This window comes from Prionailurus viverrinus, chromosome B2 (assembly GCF_022837055.1).
Source record: "Prionailurus viverrinus isolate Anna chromosome B2, UM_Priviv_1.0, whole genome shotgun sequence".
Lineage (NCBI taxonomy): Eukaryota > Metazoa > Chordata > Mammalia > Carnivora > Felidae > Prionailurus > Prionailurus viverrinus.
The window spans coordinates 53,536,986-53,556,692 of record NC_062565.1 but is presented as its reverse complement, the minus strand read 5'-3'; the positions used below and the strand labels follow the sequence as shown (position 1 = coordinate 53,556,692).

At 37.2% G+C, this 19,707-nt stretch overlaps 1 protein-coding gene across 4 annotated transcripts in view; it reads left to right on the top strand.

Moving 5' to 3' along the window:
- The window catches only part of COL21A1 (collagen type XXI alpha 1 chain), a 185,264-nt gene that overhangs the window by 66,441 nt on the left and 99,116 nt on the right, over nucleotides 1-19,707 (top strand). For all 4 annotated transcript variants that reach the window (XM_047859716.1, XM_047859712.1, XM_047859713.1 and 1 more), the window contains 7 exons: nucleotides 2,661-2,829; nucleotides 2,944-3,160; nucleotides 5,723-5,896; nucleotides 6,945-7,022; nucleotides 8,846-8,854; nucleotides 9,165-9,248; nucleotides 16,498-16,560. In XM_047859716.1, the coding sequence (XP_047715672.1) occupies nucleotides 2,661-2,829; nucleotides 2,944-3,160; nucleotides 5,723-5,896; nucleotides 6,945-7,022; nucleotides 8,846-8,854; nucleotides 9,165-9,248; nucleotides 16,498-16,560 (794 nt within the window). The remainder of the gene's footprint in view (nucleotides 1-2,660; nucleotides 2,830-2,943; nucleotides 3,161-5,722; nucleotides 5,897-6,944; nucleotides 7,023-8,845; nucleotides 8,855-9,164; nucleotides 9,249-16,497; nucleotides 16,561-19,707) is intronic.

Here is a 19,707-nt window from a genome sequence, read left to right as displayed (position 1 = left end):
GTTGGTTGTTCCATACATAAAATAATTGTTCCATCTATAAAACGTAGCATTTTATTATGGAAGCTTCTTTTACCAGTTTCCTATAACTAGGTATATACAAACATAATACTGGTATCGGAGCATCTCAACTACCTTTTTTTTCAGAGCCCATGTATTAAGATATCTTACTGTTCTCTTTACAGGTGAACAAATTGGGAAGAAAAATTACCTTCAAGAAAATATAGTTGGTTAAATACATTTTTCCTAATAAGATGTGCTAGGTAGCAATGAAAACATGGCTGTATGGTACATTCTTGATTTCACAAGCCATGCTACACTGTTCCCCCATGAAATCGTGGGGATTACAATACAGTGTAAAGGACTTTGTTATAGCAAAAGAATGAACACAGTAATTGCTTTATCCCCTGCACTTATGGGCCATTTTGGAGTCACAAACACTTTCACATACATCACATTTGATCCTCAGACAATCCCTGTGAAGGAGATCATTGTTCCCACTTCACAGATGATAATCCAGAGGTTCAGGAGAGGTTAAGAGAGAGGCTTAAGTCTAAAGCTAAAGTTCTTGTTTGAAGTCTGAGATCTTTATCTAACATCTTAGAATTTCTCATTTGTAAAGCAAATCAAAGGAGTAATTCAGATCTAAATATTCTTATGATGTAATGTTTCACACATTTTCTTTCTAGCTGACCTTCCTTCTTTTGTAGTTTTAAATCAAATGCATCTGAAATGAGGCTTCATATATTGTTCTGCATACCTCCCCCCACCGCGTGCCAAAAAAGAACCCCTGCATCATGACAGGAATTATTTAATTTGATTGATTTATGATTTAAACTCTAGAATATAGTGTTATTAGGAACACATTCCCTGCTGTTCATGTTTTCATTGGGAGTAACTTCAACTAGACTGACTCTTCTGACCTCTCTCATCCCTTTCTAGCTCCTTACCGGTGAATGAGAAAATGAGTTTTCAGATTAGTGAGTTTGTTAAACGTCACTGGTCATGGTTGGCAGCGTGCCTTCGGTTTTCTTCTCCTTGAGTCAGTGAACCTGGGGAACTAGTGTATTATGGCTTCCTCTCTAGACCATGTATGAGCTTAATGGGCAGACCCTGCTTCTGAGGTGGGAGAGGGAATAAGTGAGCCCTGCGTTGCTGGGATGGTGTGGGGGTTAATCATGGTGTGCAGTCTCATGAAGCTCACTGGATCAACGTGTTTGCCTCATTCCTGTATCTCCCCATAAGTTAGCTCCAAGCTTACCAGAGAAAGACGGTTGTAATTCATTGGGTCACTTCAAAACTTAAGACCCGAAGAGAAAAATGTCCCTCCTTTTCCAGGAATACTTTTTATTTTATTTCTATCAAACCTTTATTTTATTTCCAGTATTCTATGGTGTAAGTTATGACTGTATGTGTTAGGCTCATAAAATGCATCTCATTACTTTTTATTGTATTGTAAATATGATACTTTTCCCTCTTCTTAATGTTGTGTAAGAATAATTGTTTTAAAGTATGTTTAGTGGAGTTCTTGTTTTATTTTGTTAGCTGCTCTATAAAATGTAAGCAGTCATGCTCAATATGTATGTTATATGAGGACTTTGGAAGAATCTGAAAATACTGCAACATATCTACAGAACAGCTTAATTGCATTCAACCATGTAAAATTTTCCACGTAATTTTAGGTGCTAGTTTCTCAGCAAAAAGCATGCCATATTTTTATAACATGTAGATGATTGTATAATAGAAATCTTAATGATTTTTCTTAAGGAAATAGTCTTTATTTATAAATATGATTAATGTAATAATAGATGAGATAATAGCCTCATTTTGAGTACTTTCATGAACAGAAAAGACCCACAGTTTTTTCCAGAGTAATAGAAACAATGTGCTTTGAACTGTGGAATTATTAACTGCTTAAACTGGAAAGAATATCAAGAACGACACCTACTTTTTTTTACCCCTCAAATGCTGTGAATGCAAGAATGGAATCTTAGAGTTCATCTCCTAGATCCAAGAAATTTAGAATTCTGCAAGGTCATGTGACAAATTAACACTAAATACTGGATGAGAATCGTGAATGCCTTCCAGTCTTCTCCTACCCCACCGTTATCAGGTTGCTTCGTGTTCAAAATAGTGAAGTAAAAACATCAACATGGTGTTGTTCTTTTTTTTTTTTTAAATTTTTTTTTTTTCAACGTTTATTTATTTTTGGGACAGAGAGAGACAGAGCATGAACGGGGGAGGGGCAGAGAGAGAGGGAGACACAGAATCGGAAACAGGCTCCAGGCTCTGAGCCATCAGCCCAGAGCCTGACGCGGGGCTCAAACTCACGGACCGCGGGTTCGTGACCTGGCTGAAGTCGGACGCTTAACCGACTGCGCCACCCAGGCGCCCCAACATGGTGTTGTTCTTAAAACAGTACATTAGCAAGTGTTTCTTTTATATTTCTGTTTTACTTTTGTCCCTTTTTAGGGGGAAAAAGACTTTTGAGACTTCGAATGCCAAAATCACTCCTGCATGTTTTTTCAGACAATGCATTTACATCCATTTGTGTGCATATGCAGATTTTATTATTTTCTCTAATATTTCTCCTTTGACATTTTTTCTTTGTCGAAGTAATCTGTGACTAATTAACGTTTACTGCTTTTGCTTTGGATTTGTAGAATCTGTTTGTCCAACACGAATTCCAGTGGCAGCTCGCGATGAGAAAGGGTTTGATATTCTTTTAGGCTTGGGAGTAAAGAAAAAGGTTAAGAAAAGAATCCCGCTTTCACCAACAAAGATAAAAGGATATGAAGTAACATCTAAAGTTGACTTATCAGAATTTACAAGGTAAACATTATGACATTGTGTGTTGATCTGACTTCTTTTTTTTTTTTTTTTTTTTGGTATGTCTGTAGATATGTTGAGAATTCTTTAAGCTTATGCATATTCTTCTTTTTCTAGCAATGTTTTCCCAGAAGGCCTTCCTCCATCATATGTATTTGTCTCCACTCAGAGATTTAAGGTCAAGAAAATGTGGGATTTATGGAGAATTTTAACCATTGACGGAAGGCCACAAATAGCTGTTACCTTAAATGGTGTGGATAAAACATTACTGTTTACAACAACCAGCATAATTAATGGCTCACAAGTGGTCACCTTTGCTGACTCCCAAGTTAAGGTAAATATGCCTGGGTATGAGTATGGTGGTATTCATGGTGGTATTAGCAGGTTTGTGTGTGTTTGGAGGAAGGGAGCCATAATTTTAACACGGCTGAAAAGATACTGACTTCATAATTTAATGTTGCTTTACTGAATAAAAGCAACAGATGAAGGAAATTTGTTTCTTTTTTTTTTTTTTTTTAATTTTTCAATATTTATTTATATTAGAGAGAGAGAGAGAGAGACAGAGTGCAAGCAGGGAAGGGGCAGAGAGATGGAGACAGAATCCGAAGCAGGCTCTAGGGCTCTGAGCTGTGAGACATCAGGACTGGAACTCATGAGGAGTGAGATCATGACTTGAGCCGAGGTTGGACTCTCAACCTACTGAGCCACCCAGGTGCCCTGAAGGCAAATTATTTCTTAAATGGGATTAAGGGGTGGGGCTAATTCACATTTTTTGAGTGCCTACTACTAGATGCCCTGAACACGTAATTATAATATCCACCCAAGGAAGAAGGTATTGCTCTCATTGTACAGACAGAAAAAAAAATGCAGGGATATTAAATCCCACCTCAAAATAACACAGCTAGTAAGTGGTGACATCAGGAATTGAAGTTAAGTCTTGTCAGTTTCAAAGTCTGGTTGGTTGTTCTTACATTACCATGTCCTACAAAATGCTGAGATCAAGACATTTGTTAGAACATCAAATACAGGTAGATAATGGGTAAAGAATTCACAATTAATGGGAGGACATTTTGTTTCCCCAGAAGGAAGCTGTATTTAATAAAATTGATAAACTAAAAATAAAAGTTTATTTTCCAAGTCAAATATGTTCAGAATACAGATGTAGAGATAAAAACAGTTATGTTTTGGTCATTATTATAGTTATGGTAGTCTAACACTATATTGTATAATTTAGGAAGAGTACAAGGTTGTATATGAAATTATGCATCTATGCAATTTCATATGGTAAGCAGATTAAATTTTTAAAAACTTTATTTTTATTAAAGGCAAATTGCTAGGTTCTGTAAAAAATCACAAATGAATAAGGCCTATTTCATACCTCGAAGGAACTTATATATAATGGAAGATTGAAGGTCTCTGATATCTAATAGGAGTACTAAGTATTAGTGGAAAGTGGAGGGAAAGGTAGATTCTAATACAAAATGTGGACAAGACTTATTAATGAGCTGCTTTTTGGATGGGACTTTGAAGAACGAATAGGATTTTGATGAAGAGAGCTAAGGATATGTAAGTCAGTGGTTCAGTATTGAGTAATCATGTATAATAAAATGCAGGGTTTTTATTTAAAGGGTAGAAAGTGGTGACCCCTGCATTTGGAGTATAAGATACATGAAAGAAAGAGCTAACAAGGTGTGAACTCAATTTATGGGGACCTGGAAACCATACACAGGGATTTAGACTTCATTCAGTGGATGACAGGATTCCATCTAAAAGCCTTTAATAGGTGTGCCATGGTCAAAGCAGCTCACTCTCCTCCTTTTGCTTTCACAAAGAATACTTGCATTTCTTTCCTGGAATTGGCATAGGTCCTGGGAATCCGGAAATTAATAAGATGTGGTATCTTCTCTTGATGAAATTCTAGTGAGAGAGATTAATGGTAGTAGAGGTATGAAGAATGGCCTGGAGAGAGCAGGATTAGAGATGTGTTTGTAAATTATTTAGATAAAGCAAGATATCTATGAACCTAAACGATGGTAATGAGAATGGAAAGGGAGAAGTGAATTTGAGTCAAAAGACATATTTGGTAGAACTTTGCATCTGGTTATTATTAGAACTGAGGGGAGGGCAAGAGGTGAAGACACTTGTTGCGGTTTAGAAACTGAAGATATTATTATCTGAGGGAAACTGAAAGGAAGAAAGTTTTGGGGATAGTTCAAGTTCATTTTGCTTACACATTCTCTCAGTCTGATTGTGAAATATCCTGGTAAAATTATACTAGCCAGTATTAGAATTGTAGGTCCCATATGTAGGAATGAGGTCCAGGCTGTTGATGTAGATATGGGAGTTATTCCATCGAAGTAATAATTGTCCTGTAGAAGTGGGTAAGATAATCAAAGGGGAGAATGAAAAAGGTCAATGACAAACCTGTGGAGAATGACCTCATCAAAGGGCAGGTGAGGAAGAGGAGCCTTTGAAGAAACAGAATAAGCAAAGGGAGAAAAAGAAACGAAGATGATCAAGATGGTTTGAATCATGGAAGTTGAATGAGGATATCAAGGAAGATGGACTCGTTAAGGGTGCAAAGTTGCAATGAAGTAAATAGGATGAAGAATGGGAGAAGCCATTTGGATTCAGACATAAGGAACTTTTTTTGTGACCTGGAAGGAATTGCTTCAGGAAATTGATACATCTACTAATATGTAATGAATATGTATTGGAAAATGGGGATTAATTAATTAGTAGCGTTTAAGGTCCCGCTTGGGTCAAGGTGAATTAGTATATGGTACAGACCGTCTGTGTGGTATGGATTTATGGTTGGCAGCGAAGGAATGGAAACAAAGAAAATGAAAGATGGTTAGCATTTTGTTCATGAATGTTCCATACTTTCTTCCTATAGACATTATTTGATGAAGGCTGGCATCAAATTCGTCTCTTAGTAACAGAACAAGATGTAACTCTGTATATCGATGATCAACAGATTGAAAACAAGCCCTTACATCCAGTTTTAGGGATCTTCATCAGCGGGCAAACTCAAATTGGAAAGTATTCTGGGAAAGAAGAAACCGTTCAGGTAGATGAATAATGATTTGCTTTTTGCATTGTATAAAGTGGAGCTCTTGCTGTCCTTTGTGGTAGTATTTATGACATTTAACTGCATTTGACTTAATTATTAATTCCTTTAAGACACTTAAAATGTATTCAGTTTATTAGTGGGATTTTGTTTTTGAGTGTGTATTAAAATGCAAAGTTAGACTTAATAGATTTTATAGGAATTCTTAGAAAATGTTCCCCTGGGTTAAGGGTAGAATTCTACATTCTTAGGAAACATTAATTTCATATTTCCCAGGAGATAACGAATTTGGAAAAGAAAATGTAAGATTGGAGCTGTGAGTAGGGGCTATAAAATTTGTTTGCAGCTGTGAGGATATAATAAGATGAATGCATCTTGGTGTTCTTTCTTCTTAAAACTAATTTTTGATATTTTTGAAATATTTTTGAAGCTGGAGTATCTATCTGTGGTTTGAGAAGTGTGTGTATAAAAAGATAGCCATTTCTTGAAAAATGCTTTGTTTGAAAAGGTGTGTTTTTCCCTCTGTGTTTCTATTAAGGGAAGACTGTCACATCCAAATTATGCACATGGTCTCTCTGTATTAATGTTACATGTCAAATTGTAGTAAGTGTTTAAATAGAAACAGGTGTTTGGCCTACTCATCACATAACACTCCATGCCATCAACTAAGTGTCTGAAACGAAAGATGACTTCTTAAGCCGACTCTATTGTAATCAGAAATGTTGCAGAGATTTAGGATAAACACAGAAAGCCTGGGAAAGCTTTTAAGTGTCCTAGGAAATGCTCTCTAGACTAGCTCTTAATACAGAGATAATAATAAAAGCTCCACTGGTTCCTGAAGGACATCAGAGATTTGTTTTTAGTGCTAGAGTTTTCGTTATGAATTATGTTGCATCACATCTTTAAACTGTATCTTAGGTATTCAGATTTAGTGTTTTTATGTTTTAGATGAGTGCTAAACCTTACATAACAGCTAATGTATTTGGGTTGCTTTTATTAAGCTATTAGCTTGTGCCTCAATTTTAACTTGAGTGGGTTTTGTTCCTAGTTTGATGTCCAGAAGTTGCGAATCTACTGTGACCCAGAACAGAACAACAGAGAGACGGCATGCGAGATTCCTGGATTTGTGAGTAGGATGGATTATTTTCCCCCGAGTGTTGCTTCAGTACTTTCAGAGCAATAAACAAATGACAGATAATGTGTGAGCCTTAATTAAATATACAGCGTTAATTTGTTTTTTAATTGTCAGTGCAAATAAAGTTACATTGATTAAAACATATTTCATAATTGAAATAAAATTATAATGTATCTCTGTACACATAGGAATGGAAGAGCACAAGGAAGTATTTTTTACACATCTCAGCGTGTGATATTTCCAGTACTCAAGTGAAGCAGGGCTGGGCCTGCTCTAGAAAAACATAGGATTCTTTGTCTGAATATGTAGAGTGTAAATACATTTCTATATTTCATTAAATGTGTGGACAGAATACCCCACACAGCACAATTCTGAAGAATAGGAAGTGATTCATTTTCCTGTTCATCAGCACGTTTTCTCAAACCATAAGGAATATATAGGTTTCTTTTTGTTGTTGTTACCTAAGTAAGATTTTCTTGTTTCTAGGTTATAAGCCACTTTCTATTTATGTAGCTATATTCATTAATGTGTTAGGAGGAAATAATTATAAGCTAAAATATTAGTCTGATTATATATGTCTGCTCCTAGTATGTGTGTGTGTAATCAATCCCTCTCTCCTTGGACCTATATGTATGTATGTATATATATATATATATATATATATATATATATATATGTATACATATACACATATACATATATATGTATATATGTATATATACATATACATATATATATATACACATATATATATTTGTAATGCAAATAAGGCAGAATATTGTAAAAGTTTCCAGTGACATTTGAGCTCATGCTATAGTTCTTTTAGTTTGTAAAGTCATACTGTCATAATCTCCTTTTTTCCTATCAAACTGAATAATCTGCAAATCCACATGTTCTGAAAACTTGAGGATGTGGAGCAGTGCTATGAAGGATCTATAATAAAATCCAACATGGAATCTTTTAGAAATAATTCATTCTTGGTCTTTTAGATAGGTAGTTGTTTAAACACCGTAACTTTTATTTTAGATATTTATAGCTTAGAATATGAATCTCTAATCTCTCCTAAAAGTACTAATAAGTGATTGCATTTGAGAGTCCATCTTACATACTTATTTGTTGATATTTCTTTATCGATGTGATGGCCATTACCATTACCCTCCCACATCATGAAAGCCCAGGATTAAATGGTGGATTCTCAGTCCTCACAGCCACTGTTTTGTGTTTTTATGTCTCTTCCCTTCCTCTGAGGTGTGAGTTCATGAGGCTTGTTTGCCTTTTGCATCTTATTCCCACTTTCTTATCTTCTGATTGAATTTATTATTGTTTGGAAAGATTATTAACCTATTTAAAATCATGTGTTATTCACTGAGAAACAGATTGTTGAGTGAGAAGTTCTCCTAAAGTAAAAGGCATAAAATTTAATGCGTGGAATTTGTGACTTTCTCAGATGTGTTTTGGCTTTTTCCTCTGGTTCTTAAATGACTTCCAGAAAGTTCGAGGGGGCATATAAATCTCACCGAGGTACTTTTGCTCCTGAGTGGCCATTATACCAAGCTGCTTTGGCATTTTCGTTTACTCCTTTCACTCGTCATTGTTGTTCATTTCCTTACTTTATCCTACTGTAAATGTTGTCATAACATGTACAAATAGGTACTTTTTTTAAGGATAGTTGCAAGCAAATGTTTTAACTCTTGCCGGTTCCAATACTTCATGTATCTGGAACCTGGACAATGAAATATCTGTAAATTTGGAAGAAAATTTAGAAAAAATTAAAAGCATCTTTTAAAACCCATTTGTTCTTCCTTTTCTTTCAGAATGGTGAGGTAGGCCTGGAAACTATTATTCTCCTTAAGGTAGTATTTGTACTGTGGGACTGTTTAGCTTGCTTCCATCAACTGTGAGTATATTAGACAAATAGAACTCATTTTTTCTGTCATTGGAGTATATTTCGTTTTCATAGCTTTTTGTGATTCAGAATTTCGTATTGGATTGGTCTGAATAAAATTGGAAAGTCAGTGTGAGATACCTTTACCATTTCGCACAGACATGCAGGTGCATACACATACCTGTGTACACATGCATATGTATGTGTCTTCCCACATTTGTTGTTTATTTCCATTTCTGTCTTTGTAGTGCCTCAACGGTCCCAGTGATGTAGGCTCTACTCCAGCTCCCTGTGTTTGTCCTCCGGGAAAGCCAGGACTGCAAGGCCCCAAAGTGAGTACTGCCTAACATGCTTTTCTTGTTAAAACCCACAAACAAAAGAGCTGAGCAAATGCGAAAAATTCCTAGGCACCGCTGACCCTTTATTGAAATTTCTACCTAGTGTCTTAGAACAGTTTAAAACCTGAATTTTAGTGATTTTTTTAAAAAAGCATATTCTAATCTGTAAGTGCCTTTGAACCTAGAACTGATTCCCCTGGCCCACAGTAAAGTGAGGGAACTTTATTAGTTTGTTTGCTGGTTTATCTGGTTCCCTCCCACCACCCTCAAAGACTGCTGCCAGATGCCAAGAACCACACCTCCTTACAATCTAATAAAAAATGAAGAAAGGGCATTTGTTGAGATGTGTTCGAAATTCTCAGTTTGTCAAAATGATTTCCAGATAGGGGGTGCCTGAGTGGCTCAGTTGGTTAAATGTCCAACCTCAGCTCAGGTCAAGATCTCACGGTTTGTGAGTTCAAGCCCTGCATCAGGCTCTGTGCTGACAGCTCACAGCCTGGAGCTTACTTCAGATTCTCTCTCTTTCTCTCTCCCTCTCTCTCTCTCTTTCTCTTTGTTTCTGCCCCTCCCCCACTCACACGTTTTCTGTGTCTCTCTCAAAAATAAACATTAGAAAACTTTTTTAAAAAAATAAATAGAAATGACTTTCAGATAGAAAAATGAAGTAGAAATATTAAAATTGACTTCAACATTATGTTTGATGTCTAATTCTAAAAAACAGGCATATAGAGATTTATTAATTTTACTTAATTATGTGATAATCACTTTGGGGGAGTAGGTCTATTAGTGATACTCATATATGCACATCTTCCAGTTGCATATATTGATTTGTGTATGTATATATGTTAATTGTGTGTATGTGTATGTGAACATTTACATATTTATTTGTGTATTACACATTTTTATGTGATTGGAGCCATGATGTGCATACTATTTCTCAACTAGTTACTTTTTATATAACTAAATATTTTGAACATGTTTCTATGCTATTAAATATGAATGATTAAGTGTAAGTTAATACTTACTGTGGCATCACTTAGACCCAGCCTGATACTGAGACGTTAAGTGGTTTGTCTACTCTATGTGAATCTTATTCATTTAATAGTATTTTACAGTATCACTTAAATAAAAATGATGTCTAACTTTGAAGCAGGTATGACTCCCTAGCCAAAAAGAGTGTTTTGTGTATTGATCATTTATTGCCTGAGGTGACCAAGCAATAAATATGAATTATGATGTTCATTTTGATGGAATTTCCTTAAGTGTTTTAGTCACCATCACTGAAAATTTTAGATTTTAAACTGCTCATCTGATTTAATTCTTCCTATCTTTTATGCATGTTTCTCCTGTCCATTTTTATGTGATAATTCATGACACACTCCAGGTCTAGCATTAAAATCAAGAAACAAATATAATTTAACAAATAAAAGTACACATTCATTATTTTATTTAAAGAAAATCTATTTGGTTTGGAATTTGACTTCAGTATATTATAATCAATTTATTATTATAAAGTATTTTTAAATGGTATTTAGGTAAGTTAATCTAAGTGTTCTTCCTTTTAAAGTTTATTTATTTATTTTGGGGGGGGTGAATGAGTGGGGAAGGGCAGAGAGAGAGAATCCCAAGCTGGCTTTGTGCTGTCGGTGCAGAGCCCCACAGAGGGCTTATATGTATATGTATATACATACACACATATATACATACATATATGTATACATATATACATACATATATATATAAATTCAATTTGAAATATTATACATAAGAATTATTTGATCTGTAAGATATATAATATGGAAATGAGAGTCCCATTATGTCTGACCTCTCAAAGCCCAGAGTGCTTTCCTGACTCCCAGGGAAGTTCTGGCCACCCCTAGGGTATCTTAAGGTTTGTCTTCTTTTGGGGAGACATCAGATGCCTCTGATGCTTTCTGAATCTTTATTAGTGATCTGTTAGGTGTCTTGAAGTGACATCAGTTTTTATTCACATGTGTTTCTACAGCAAAGTTCCAGAGCACCCTTTGTCTTATCTGGTAAAGCCTCTGACATCCAGTGTTTCCAAGTTCCATGTGTTCCTCATGTTCATTTTCTTAGTCATAATCTCACACTATTGCCACCTACTACTTTAAGCGAAATTGCAGTTTTCCACCAATCTTCAAGTTGGCGTGCCTTCTCGATCTGCTTTCCATTTTCTTCAGAAAATCTGGCAGGAGAACAGGAACACACACATACTCTTCCATCCTTTTAGGGCTCTTTCCCCTGGAGGTGGTTTCTAGCCCACATCAGGGACCTGCATGTGAAAAACAGAATCCCTAGCAACACTCTGAGTTGTATTTCCTTTAGAGAATTTCTGGCTTGGGGAATTAATAGGGTTTTAATTAGACCAGCACAACTGGAACTAAAATAGATGAAGTGTTTTTACTTATAGATTGAACTGAGACTTAATGGGCATTTTTGTTAGATGCTCTCTGGAAAGTTTTGTAGATAACCATCAAATAGAGTTACCTGTGAAAAACAGATCTAGTATTCCTGCTAACCAGAAATAGATTTCTGGGAGCTGATAGTTGACTCCTGAGACTGAAACTGAGGTGAAATTCTTGTGTGGGTAGGTGGGTAAATGCTTATTCTAGGATAAAGAAAGTCATCTGTTTAGAATTCTCTGAGTTTCCAAAAGATAGGACAACCCTATTGGAAAACTAGGTCAAATTAACTGTGGTAGCCTGTACTTAGACTTACCATGGCATTATAACTCTATAAAAAGCATAGAAATATATGTCTGTTACTGGATTGCGAGTTCCTTAAAGAAAAGCTAATTCATTTTGCATTCTTAATGTCAAATATAGGGAGGATCCAATAAACCTGTTGGAATAATTTTTCTATGCAAGCACTTTACATTTAATAAAAACTAAATTCTCCTTTGAAATTCCAGTGTCTAACAGTGCTTAATGATGGTAGTTTTTTAATTTAACGAATTATGAAATCATTGAACAAATAAGATTCACCCCTCTTCCCAGTTGACTTGTGTGGGATGGAATGCCTTTGTTGTGCTATGGGAGATCCAGGCAATCCCCAATTTACAAACACCCCCTTTCAAAAGACCTTTGTGACTGGCAGGTTCTCTCTCCACTTGAGTAGTCATAGGAACGTTTGTGGGGGCAGACTCCCACATTTGATCTAACCTTGATATTAGAGCTATTAGTTCAGAAGTGGAAAGAAGGCGTTTTGTCCTCTTTTTAGGAAGGAGCAATTTCTTACTAATCCTTTCCTCTGAAATTACTGCCTCCCCCTTTCCAGCTGTATCTATCTCTATTGACTTCCTTTGTTTCACCCTCATCAGTCCACTGATTAGGGATTTCTTTGAGCTATCAAAGTATCCTCTGTTTAAAATACAAAAGCCTTTGGAAAATTTCAGGGGCCACCGGGCATTCACATTTTTATGTAGATTTCCCCAGACTAAGTGGATTCCTTCTATCCTGTGAGTGGGTGTTTGAGTTTTGAGGGAGGGAAGAGGTTGGTTTGGGAGGAGGGAATAGGTCGTAGGTCAGGACTCCTGCAAGTCTTCAGGGGAGCATGAAGGCACGAAGATTTTTGAGAAAAGGGCTTGAATACCTGGGATGTGGGCCTAGGTGAAGGGCTCCAAAGACCTTTGTTTCAGATGAGCAACTTAAACTATTAGCTTGCTTCTGCAAGCACAACTGTTTCTTACTTTAATTATTCATATTTACACGACTTGAGAGGCCAGATGCAGAGATGTTTTAGCTTAGTCCATGACATTTCCACTCCTGTCAACAACTCAAAAATCCTGTGGCACGAGTTCAGTTCAACATAAGTAAGTATTGCTTTTCAGCTGAACACATAGTTTCTAAAATTCAAAATGTGCAAATGTTTCAACTAAATTAGAAGAAACTGGATTGGGAATTTAGTCACAGTTGTACAATAGGCCCTATGTCTCATGTAATGTATTTGGAAATTGTTTTCCATGTTAAGTTTCTTAGCAGTCCCCAGGTCTGGTTCTAATCAGTGTATGCGTTTTAATGTGGGCAGGGACAGTGGTGTTTAGGAGCATGGACTCTGGGCCTGCATTGGCTGAGTTCAAGTGACATCTTCACTACTGCTGTGTGACCTTAAGCAAGTGACCTACCCCTCCGGGCCTCAGTTGTCCTATACAGAAAATGGGAATAATGAAATTACTTGTGTCATGGGATTATTAAAAGGATTAAGTAATTTAATATATGTAAATCTCATACAGCAGTGTGTAGCATATAATTAACAAAGGTTGAGCATCAGCTTTTATTACAGTAATACAATTGAATTTTTATTCTGATTGGTCATCTCTCCAAAATTAGTGTTTTACTTTATTCTCCCAATTTTATGGAAACAACACCAACCCTTCCTGAGTTTTTGCAAATAAATAGTAGGGCAATAGTCAAAATAGCCAGTAAAACCTGCCAGAAATAATAGAACCTGAAAAAGAGATTATTTTCCTTCTTGGGGCCCGTTCCCCAGTGTTATATGGTCCTTACAAAGTCACATTGGATTTATCTTGTGAGTGATTTTTTTTTTTGTCTTGAAACCTAGTTTTTATTTATGTACAATGTTAAGTATGTTTGGTACTTTTATGCAACATTAAACCACAAATCTCATTTCTTCTTATCCCAAACCTGTATTTCAGCTTTGTCATAAAAAATAAACCCTCTAAGATCCTTTTAATATCCTAGATTTTGCTGATGATTAATATGCTGCAAATAAAGAGGGTCATTAACAGGAAATTTGACTTAAGTCAATTGGTAGGGTCATGTTGGTGGCTCAGTTGGTTAAGTGTCTGATTTAGGCTCAGGTCATGATCTCATAGTTCATGGTTTTGAGCCCCTCCTCTTGCTCTGAGCTGACATTGCGGAGCCTGCTTGGGATTCTCTCTCCTTCTCTTTCTGCCTCTCCCTTGTTTGTGCTCTCTCTCTCTCAAAAATAAATAAACTTTAAAAAAGTTTAAATCAACTGGCAAATAGTTCTTGAATCTCTACTTGATAGCATTTTCAACCCCTGCCTCTTCTGCCAAAAAAGGAAGAGTTTGCAAAGAGTCTGAATTCAAATGATAAATGCAGACTAATCAAGGAAAAACTGAAAGAATTCTACTTAAGAATAAGGAAACAGTTAAGAGCTGCTATCGTATTTCAAAAGAAAAAGACATCAAGTAAAAAGGAATAATTGATTCTTTTTTTAAAAATGTTTTCAAGAGAGAGAGGAGAGCAAGGGACAGGCAGAGGGAGAGAGAGGGAGACATAGAATCCGAAGCAGGCTCCAAGATCTGAGCTGTCAGCACAGAGCCTGATGCGGGACTTGAACTTGGGAACTGTGAGATCATGACCTGAGCCAAAGTTGGACGCTTAACTGACTGAACCACCCAGGCGCCCCTTAAAAATAAATTTTTTTTAGTGTTTATTTTCAAGAGAGAGAGAGAGAGTGAGAGAACAGGGGAGGAATAATTGATTCTTAAGTGGATAAGGAAGGGAACCTTCTTGCCAAGAGAAAAAAAAAATGGAATGTGTTGAAAGACCTCAGGTCCAATCTGAACATGGATAAAGGATGGCAGGGAGGCCAGAGATGAAGGTGGATCCTCTCATAATAAGAACAGTAAAACTCAGGGCGCCTGGGTGGCTCAGTCAGTTAAGAGTCGCATTCTTGCTTTCTGCTCAGGTCATGATCTTGTGGTCATGGGATTGATCCCCATGTAGGGCTCCACGCTGAGCATGGAGACTGTTTAAGATTATTTCTCTCTCTCCCTCTGCCCCTCTCCCCTACTCACTCTCTTTCTCTCTCTCTAAAATTAAAAAATAAAAATAAAAAAGAGAAAACGCTAACTACCTAGAGAACCAGAGTGTTACTCCTTAATGGAAGTCCTTGGGTTAGAATTATAAATTCTGTCTCTTCAGGAAGGCATTACATGTTTCAGCATTATTTTTCTCCCTGGATTTATAGCTACTCTTTCTCTCTTTTAAAAATGACATTTCCATTTTTCTTAGCCTTTCCTTGTGCTGTGCCTCGTGGGCAGCTCCTAAGTGAAAAGCCCATCCCTCCTTCATTGGCCACTTAATAGAGTTCACATAGTTCTTTCCATTTTTCCTGTTCCATTTTTCAGGAACAAATCTCCCTAACCAGTAGCCTGAAGTAGTATTTCAGACTAGCAGATCTGGGTCTGTGAAAGTACCCTTAGTATTGGTGTTTAGTTAACTTACAATTATTGGGGTCCTGTGTGAATGATTTCTTAAATAATTAATTATTGAACTGAAATCAGTTGTCTTACCTCTAGGCAGGAGTTTACTGATAGTATATGTTTTTAAGCAAGATGCCCCATGTGGATCTCATGGACTCAGTAATAGATTAATACATTAATTTTGAAGTATTTCTTAGAATTAAATTATACAACTCCCTTACCTCACCAAAAAAGTTCCCTTTTTTTATGGGTGGTGACCATCTGAATGCCATTGGGCAACATACTAGAGTTCCATAAAATGTGCCTGGGTGAATTGTCATATTGTAGGGAATAGTGTTCTTTGGACATCCTTGGATTGTGAAGGCAAAGGTCATTTCTTAATTTCTAGGTATTAAATGTGTTAAAGACTGTGGGGGTTGGGCAGATTTATTTGGCTTGGCCATGCTTTCATGTAAATAATCAGATTTAAAAATTTTAACATTATTAAAGAGATGCATTGACTGGAATAAAAGAAATGAGTGTCATACAGCTTTAAACTTGAGTCCCATGTGTAAGATCATAGAGCCTGTGGACTTAAAAAAAAAATTGTGAATTTAATTATGACATTATAGGTCATTGATATCTGTAGTGTAACATTTAGAATAAAGACTGTAGACTTACAAATGAAAGATGGCTATTATTGAAACCATATTAGCTATGACACTTAATTTGTTTAGAATTCTAAAAATGTCCTGCCATAAATACTGACATTTTACATTAGTGAAAAGTATCTCACTTGTTATACTTGATATACTCACAGAAATAAATCCTTGAAAATTTTGCATAATAAAAAGCCTTTATTTGGTAAAGTGGGTGTTTAAAATATGGCATTTTTCTAACCCTATTTTGGGACTCATGTTTTTTTTTTTTTTTGTTTGTTTTTTAACATACAGAGAGGTACAAATAATGGAATTGGTTTGAACCTTGAAGGCATCTGATTGCATCATTATGGTTGGTCATTTTGTACTGAGGATTTTTTTTCCTTTCTAGGGTGAACCTGGACAGCCTGGGAACCCCGGCTACCCTGGACAATCTGGTCAAGATGGTAAGCCTGTGAGTACTGAAAGCTTAGTCATCTCCAGTACTGGGATTATGTCAAAGTAAAAACTGCACTGGGTAAAGTTAAACAGGCAAGAAAGACTTTATTCAAGACTGTTGTAATAGGGAGAGAGATTGACCTCTATTCAGTGAAACAAAGGAAGGGTTCTTGCGTGCTGGCCTGAGCTAGTGAAAAAGTACTGGAGAACTTTAGGTGGGTGATCAATGGGGTGGCAGGAATTGAGTTATCCTGAGTTTGGCAGATGTTTTCCTGTGTGATTAGGGCAACTGTCTTTGGTAATTGGCACTTCTCAAAGTTAGGGTCCTACCCTCCCTCAGAGACTGGAAGATCCGGGTACTTCCCTTTCTTGATGAGTGTATTTCAAAGGGATGGCTCCTAGGTCCTTGAGAAAGACGTTCGTTGCTAGTTGCAAAACTGACAAGAAATTTTGAAAAGGTATGCCACTCAGAGGGTCAGAGAAAGTGACAAATTTTCTAGAGTATAAATGCTCTAAGAAGAGGGAGATCAGGAGCCTAGGGTCAGGAAGAAGGCTGTCTGAAATTTAGTTAAGCTGAGGGGAACATTAAGCCTGGTTGGGTCAATAGGATCAGCTTTCCAGTCACTTTTTAGGTGCATTATCCCCAAATTGCATGCATCTTTGTTACATTTAAAAAGTTGTCTAGTGAGTATCGATGCATAGCTAGGTTCAGAAATCTTTTTGTCTTTTTCCTTCATGTCTATGGCAGTTTTCAAGTTGAAGATCTTTTTAAAAGTGATATTTTCCTAAGAACGTATGTGCACTGGAATATATTGACTAAAAAAAATAGCATCTTGTAAGTTTCAAGAGAACTGTAGGGAGACTTTTGAATTAAGGAAACATAAAGCAAATCCACTTTAAAGCATTCTAGGCAAATATTTTCAGATAGCTCAGCTGTCAACATGTTTATAACAGCAAATAAACATGAGGAATTTGCTTTTAAATGTTAGATAATTGTCATCCAAAATATCTCTTTATCATGAAACATTAACTTATTGCATGAAAGATGGGAAGGTGTGTATTGTGAGTCAGTAATATTTAAGGAATGAAGGAACCACAGCCTGATGTTAGACTATCACTATCCCAACCATCAGGATAGAGGAGCTTGTTAGTTCCTGAGAGAGGTTTGCTGACAAATTCAATACAAAAATATAGCCAACTTTTGAAGAAGTAGTGATGTGCTGGGGTCTCATACGCCGGTTTTGTGTGGGAAAATGGTACACAGGTGAGCCTTTCTGGAGAGAGATTGTTGGAGAAGGGAGTTGGAAGAGGTCACAAAATGGTCACAAAAAGCTGTAGAGAGCTGAGGAGCTGCCGGGTGGCTGGGGTGGTGCTGCTCAACTGACACACTGGGATGCATTCTAAGTGTGATGACAATGCATTTGGGAATTTTGAGATAGGAAGTAACTTGACCTGGCTTATGTTTTAGAAAGATAAATATGAATATTATGTGGAGAGTAGATTATATAGGGCAAGAGTGGAAACAGGAGATGTGTGGGAGGTTATTTCAAGATTCTAAGGGAGAAGTAAGACTGGCTTGGACGGGTTGATGTGGTGAAAGGGAAGATAAGTGGTCATATTCTGGATTTTTTTTTTAATGTAAAGCTGACCAGAATTGCTGTCAAATTAGGTGTGAGGCATGAGAGAAAGAGTCGAGGAAGACTCCGAGGATCTTTGTGTGAACAGCCTACTGAGCTGGACAGCCCTGGGAGAGAATGCCTTGTTTCTCCTAGGATGCCCATGGTGCTTGCTAGGATATTAGAGGAATCTTGAGTTCAGGGATGTGAGTTCAGGGAATGAAAATACACAGTTGGGACTCCTTCGTTTGTAGATTTATCTATATCAAGCCACCAGAGTGGATGCGATCATTTAGAGAGTAATCACAGATTAGAGAAGAGAAGAAGGCAGTGGACTGAGCCTTGGGCTGTCTTTAGAGGAAAAAGGGGAGGAAGATGCAGCCAAGGAAATTGGGAAAGAAAGACCAATGAAGTAGGAGGAGAATCAGCAGGGGGTGGCATCCCCAGAAGCCAGGGGGAAAAAGCATTTTGAGAAGGGAGTGCTCAGTTGGGTCATTGTTGCTAAGAAGTTTTGAAAAATGAGCTCTATGCCTAGTCCATTGAATTTGCTAGATGGAGGTATTGGGGCCCTTGATAAATGGGGTTTAGGGAAGGTGGGTATAAAAGCTGGATTGAAATGGGTTCAGGAGAAAGTGTGAAGTAAAATGATGACTGAATATAGATGCTTTTTCTGAGGGGTAGAATGAGGAACAGATGAATGGAGCAGTTGCATGGTTAGGATGTGGGATAAAAGGAGGGTTTTTTTTAAAAGATGGGAGAGAGGTGCCTGGGTGGCTTAGTTAGGCCTGCGACTCTTGGTTTCTCCTCAGGTCATAATGTCACAGTTTGTGGGATTCTCCCTCCCTCCCTCTCTCTATGCCCCTCCCCCAACTTATGCACCTGAGTGTTCTCTGTCTCTGTGTCTCTCTCTCAAAATAAAAAAAAACTAAGAGATGGAACATGTTGTAACATGTTTTTATGATGATGAAAATGAGGCAGAGGGGGAAAATATCCGTGATTTGGGTGATAGTGGATGTTTTCAGGAAGAAAACCCTTAGGTAGGTGGGAGGACATTGGTATACAGCATGGGCATTTGAATCTTTCTGTGCCGTTGTAGGCCAAGCTGGTAAGTACAGAAGTAGCTTCGTAGCGATTTGTGGGAAAGAAGGTGAAAAATGTTATCATCAGACATTTGAATTGAATGAAACAAATGGGTTCTTAATCTAACATCTCCTCTTTGCCTTTAGCCTCAACTCCTGTAACATGGCAACATTTTCCTTGGAGTTTCTTATATCCCAGCTGTTCTCACTTCATAACTTAAAGTGTCATGTGACTTGGTGGCATTCCTCACTGTGACTCCTGCGTCCCAGTAATGGTGCTGCCTGAGCCCCTGTGTGAACTCTTCCCTAATCACACTGGGTGGTGGGATGCCCTGGAGACCCTTTCCTGGGCCCTACTCTGTCTGGGTACTGGTAGCTGTGGTGCTTTCCCCCTCTGAAGCAGATACACTTGACATGCTGAAATATCAGCTGCTGGCACCTCGTAATGACACAGAGCTCCTCTGAGAG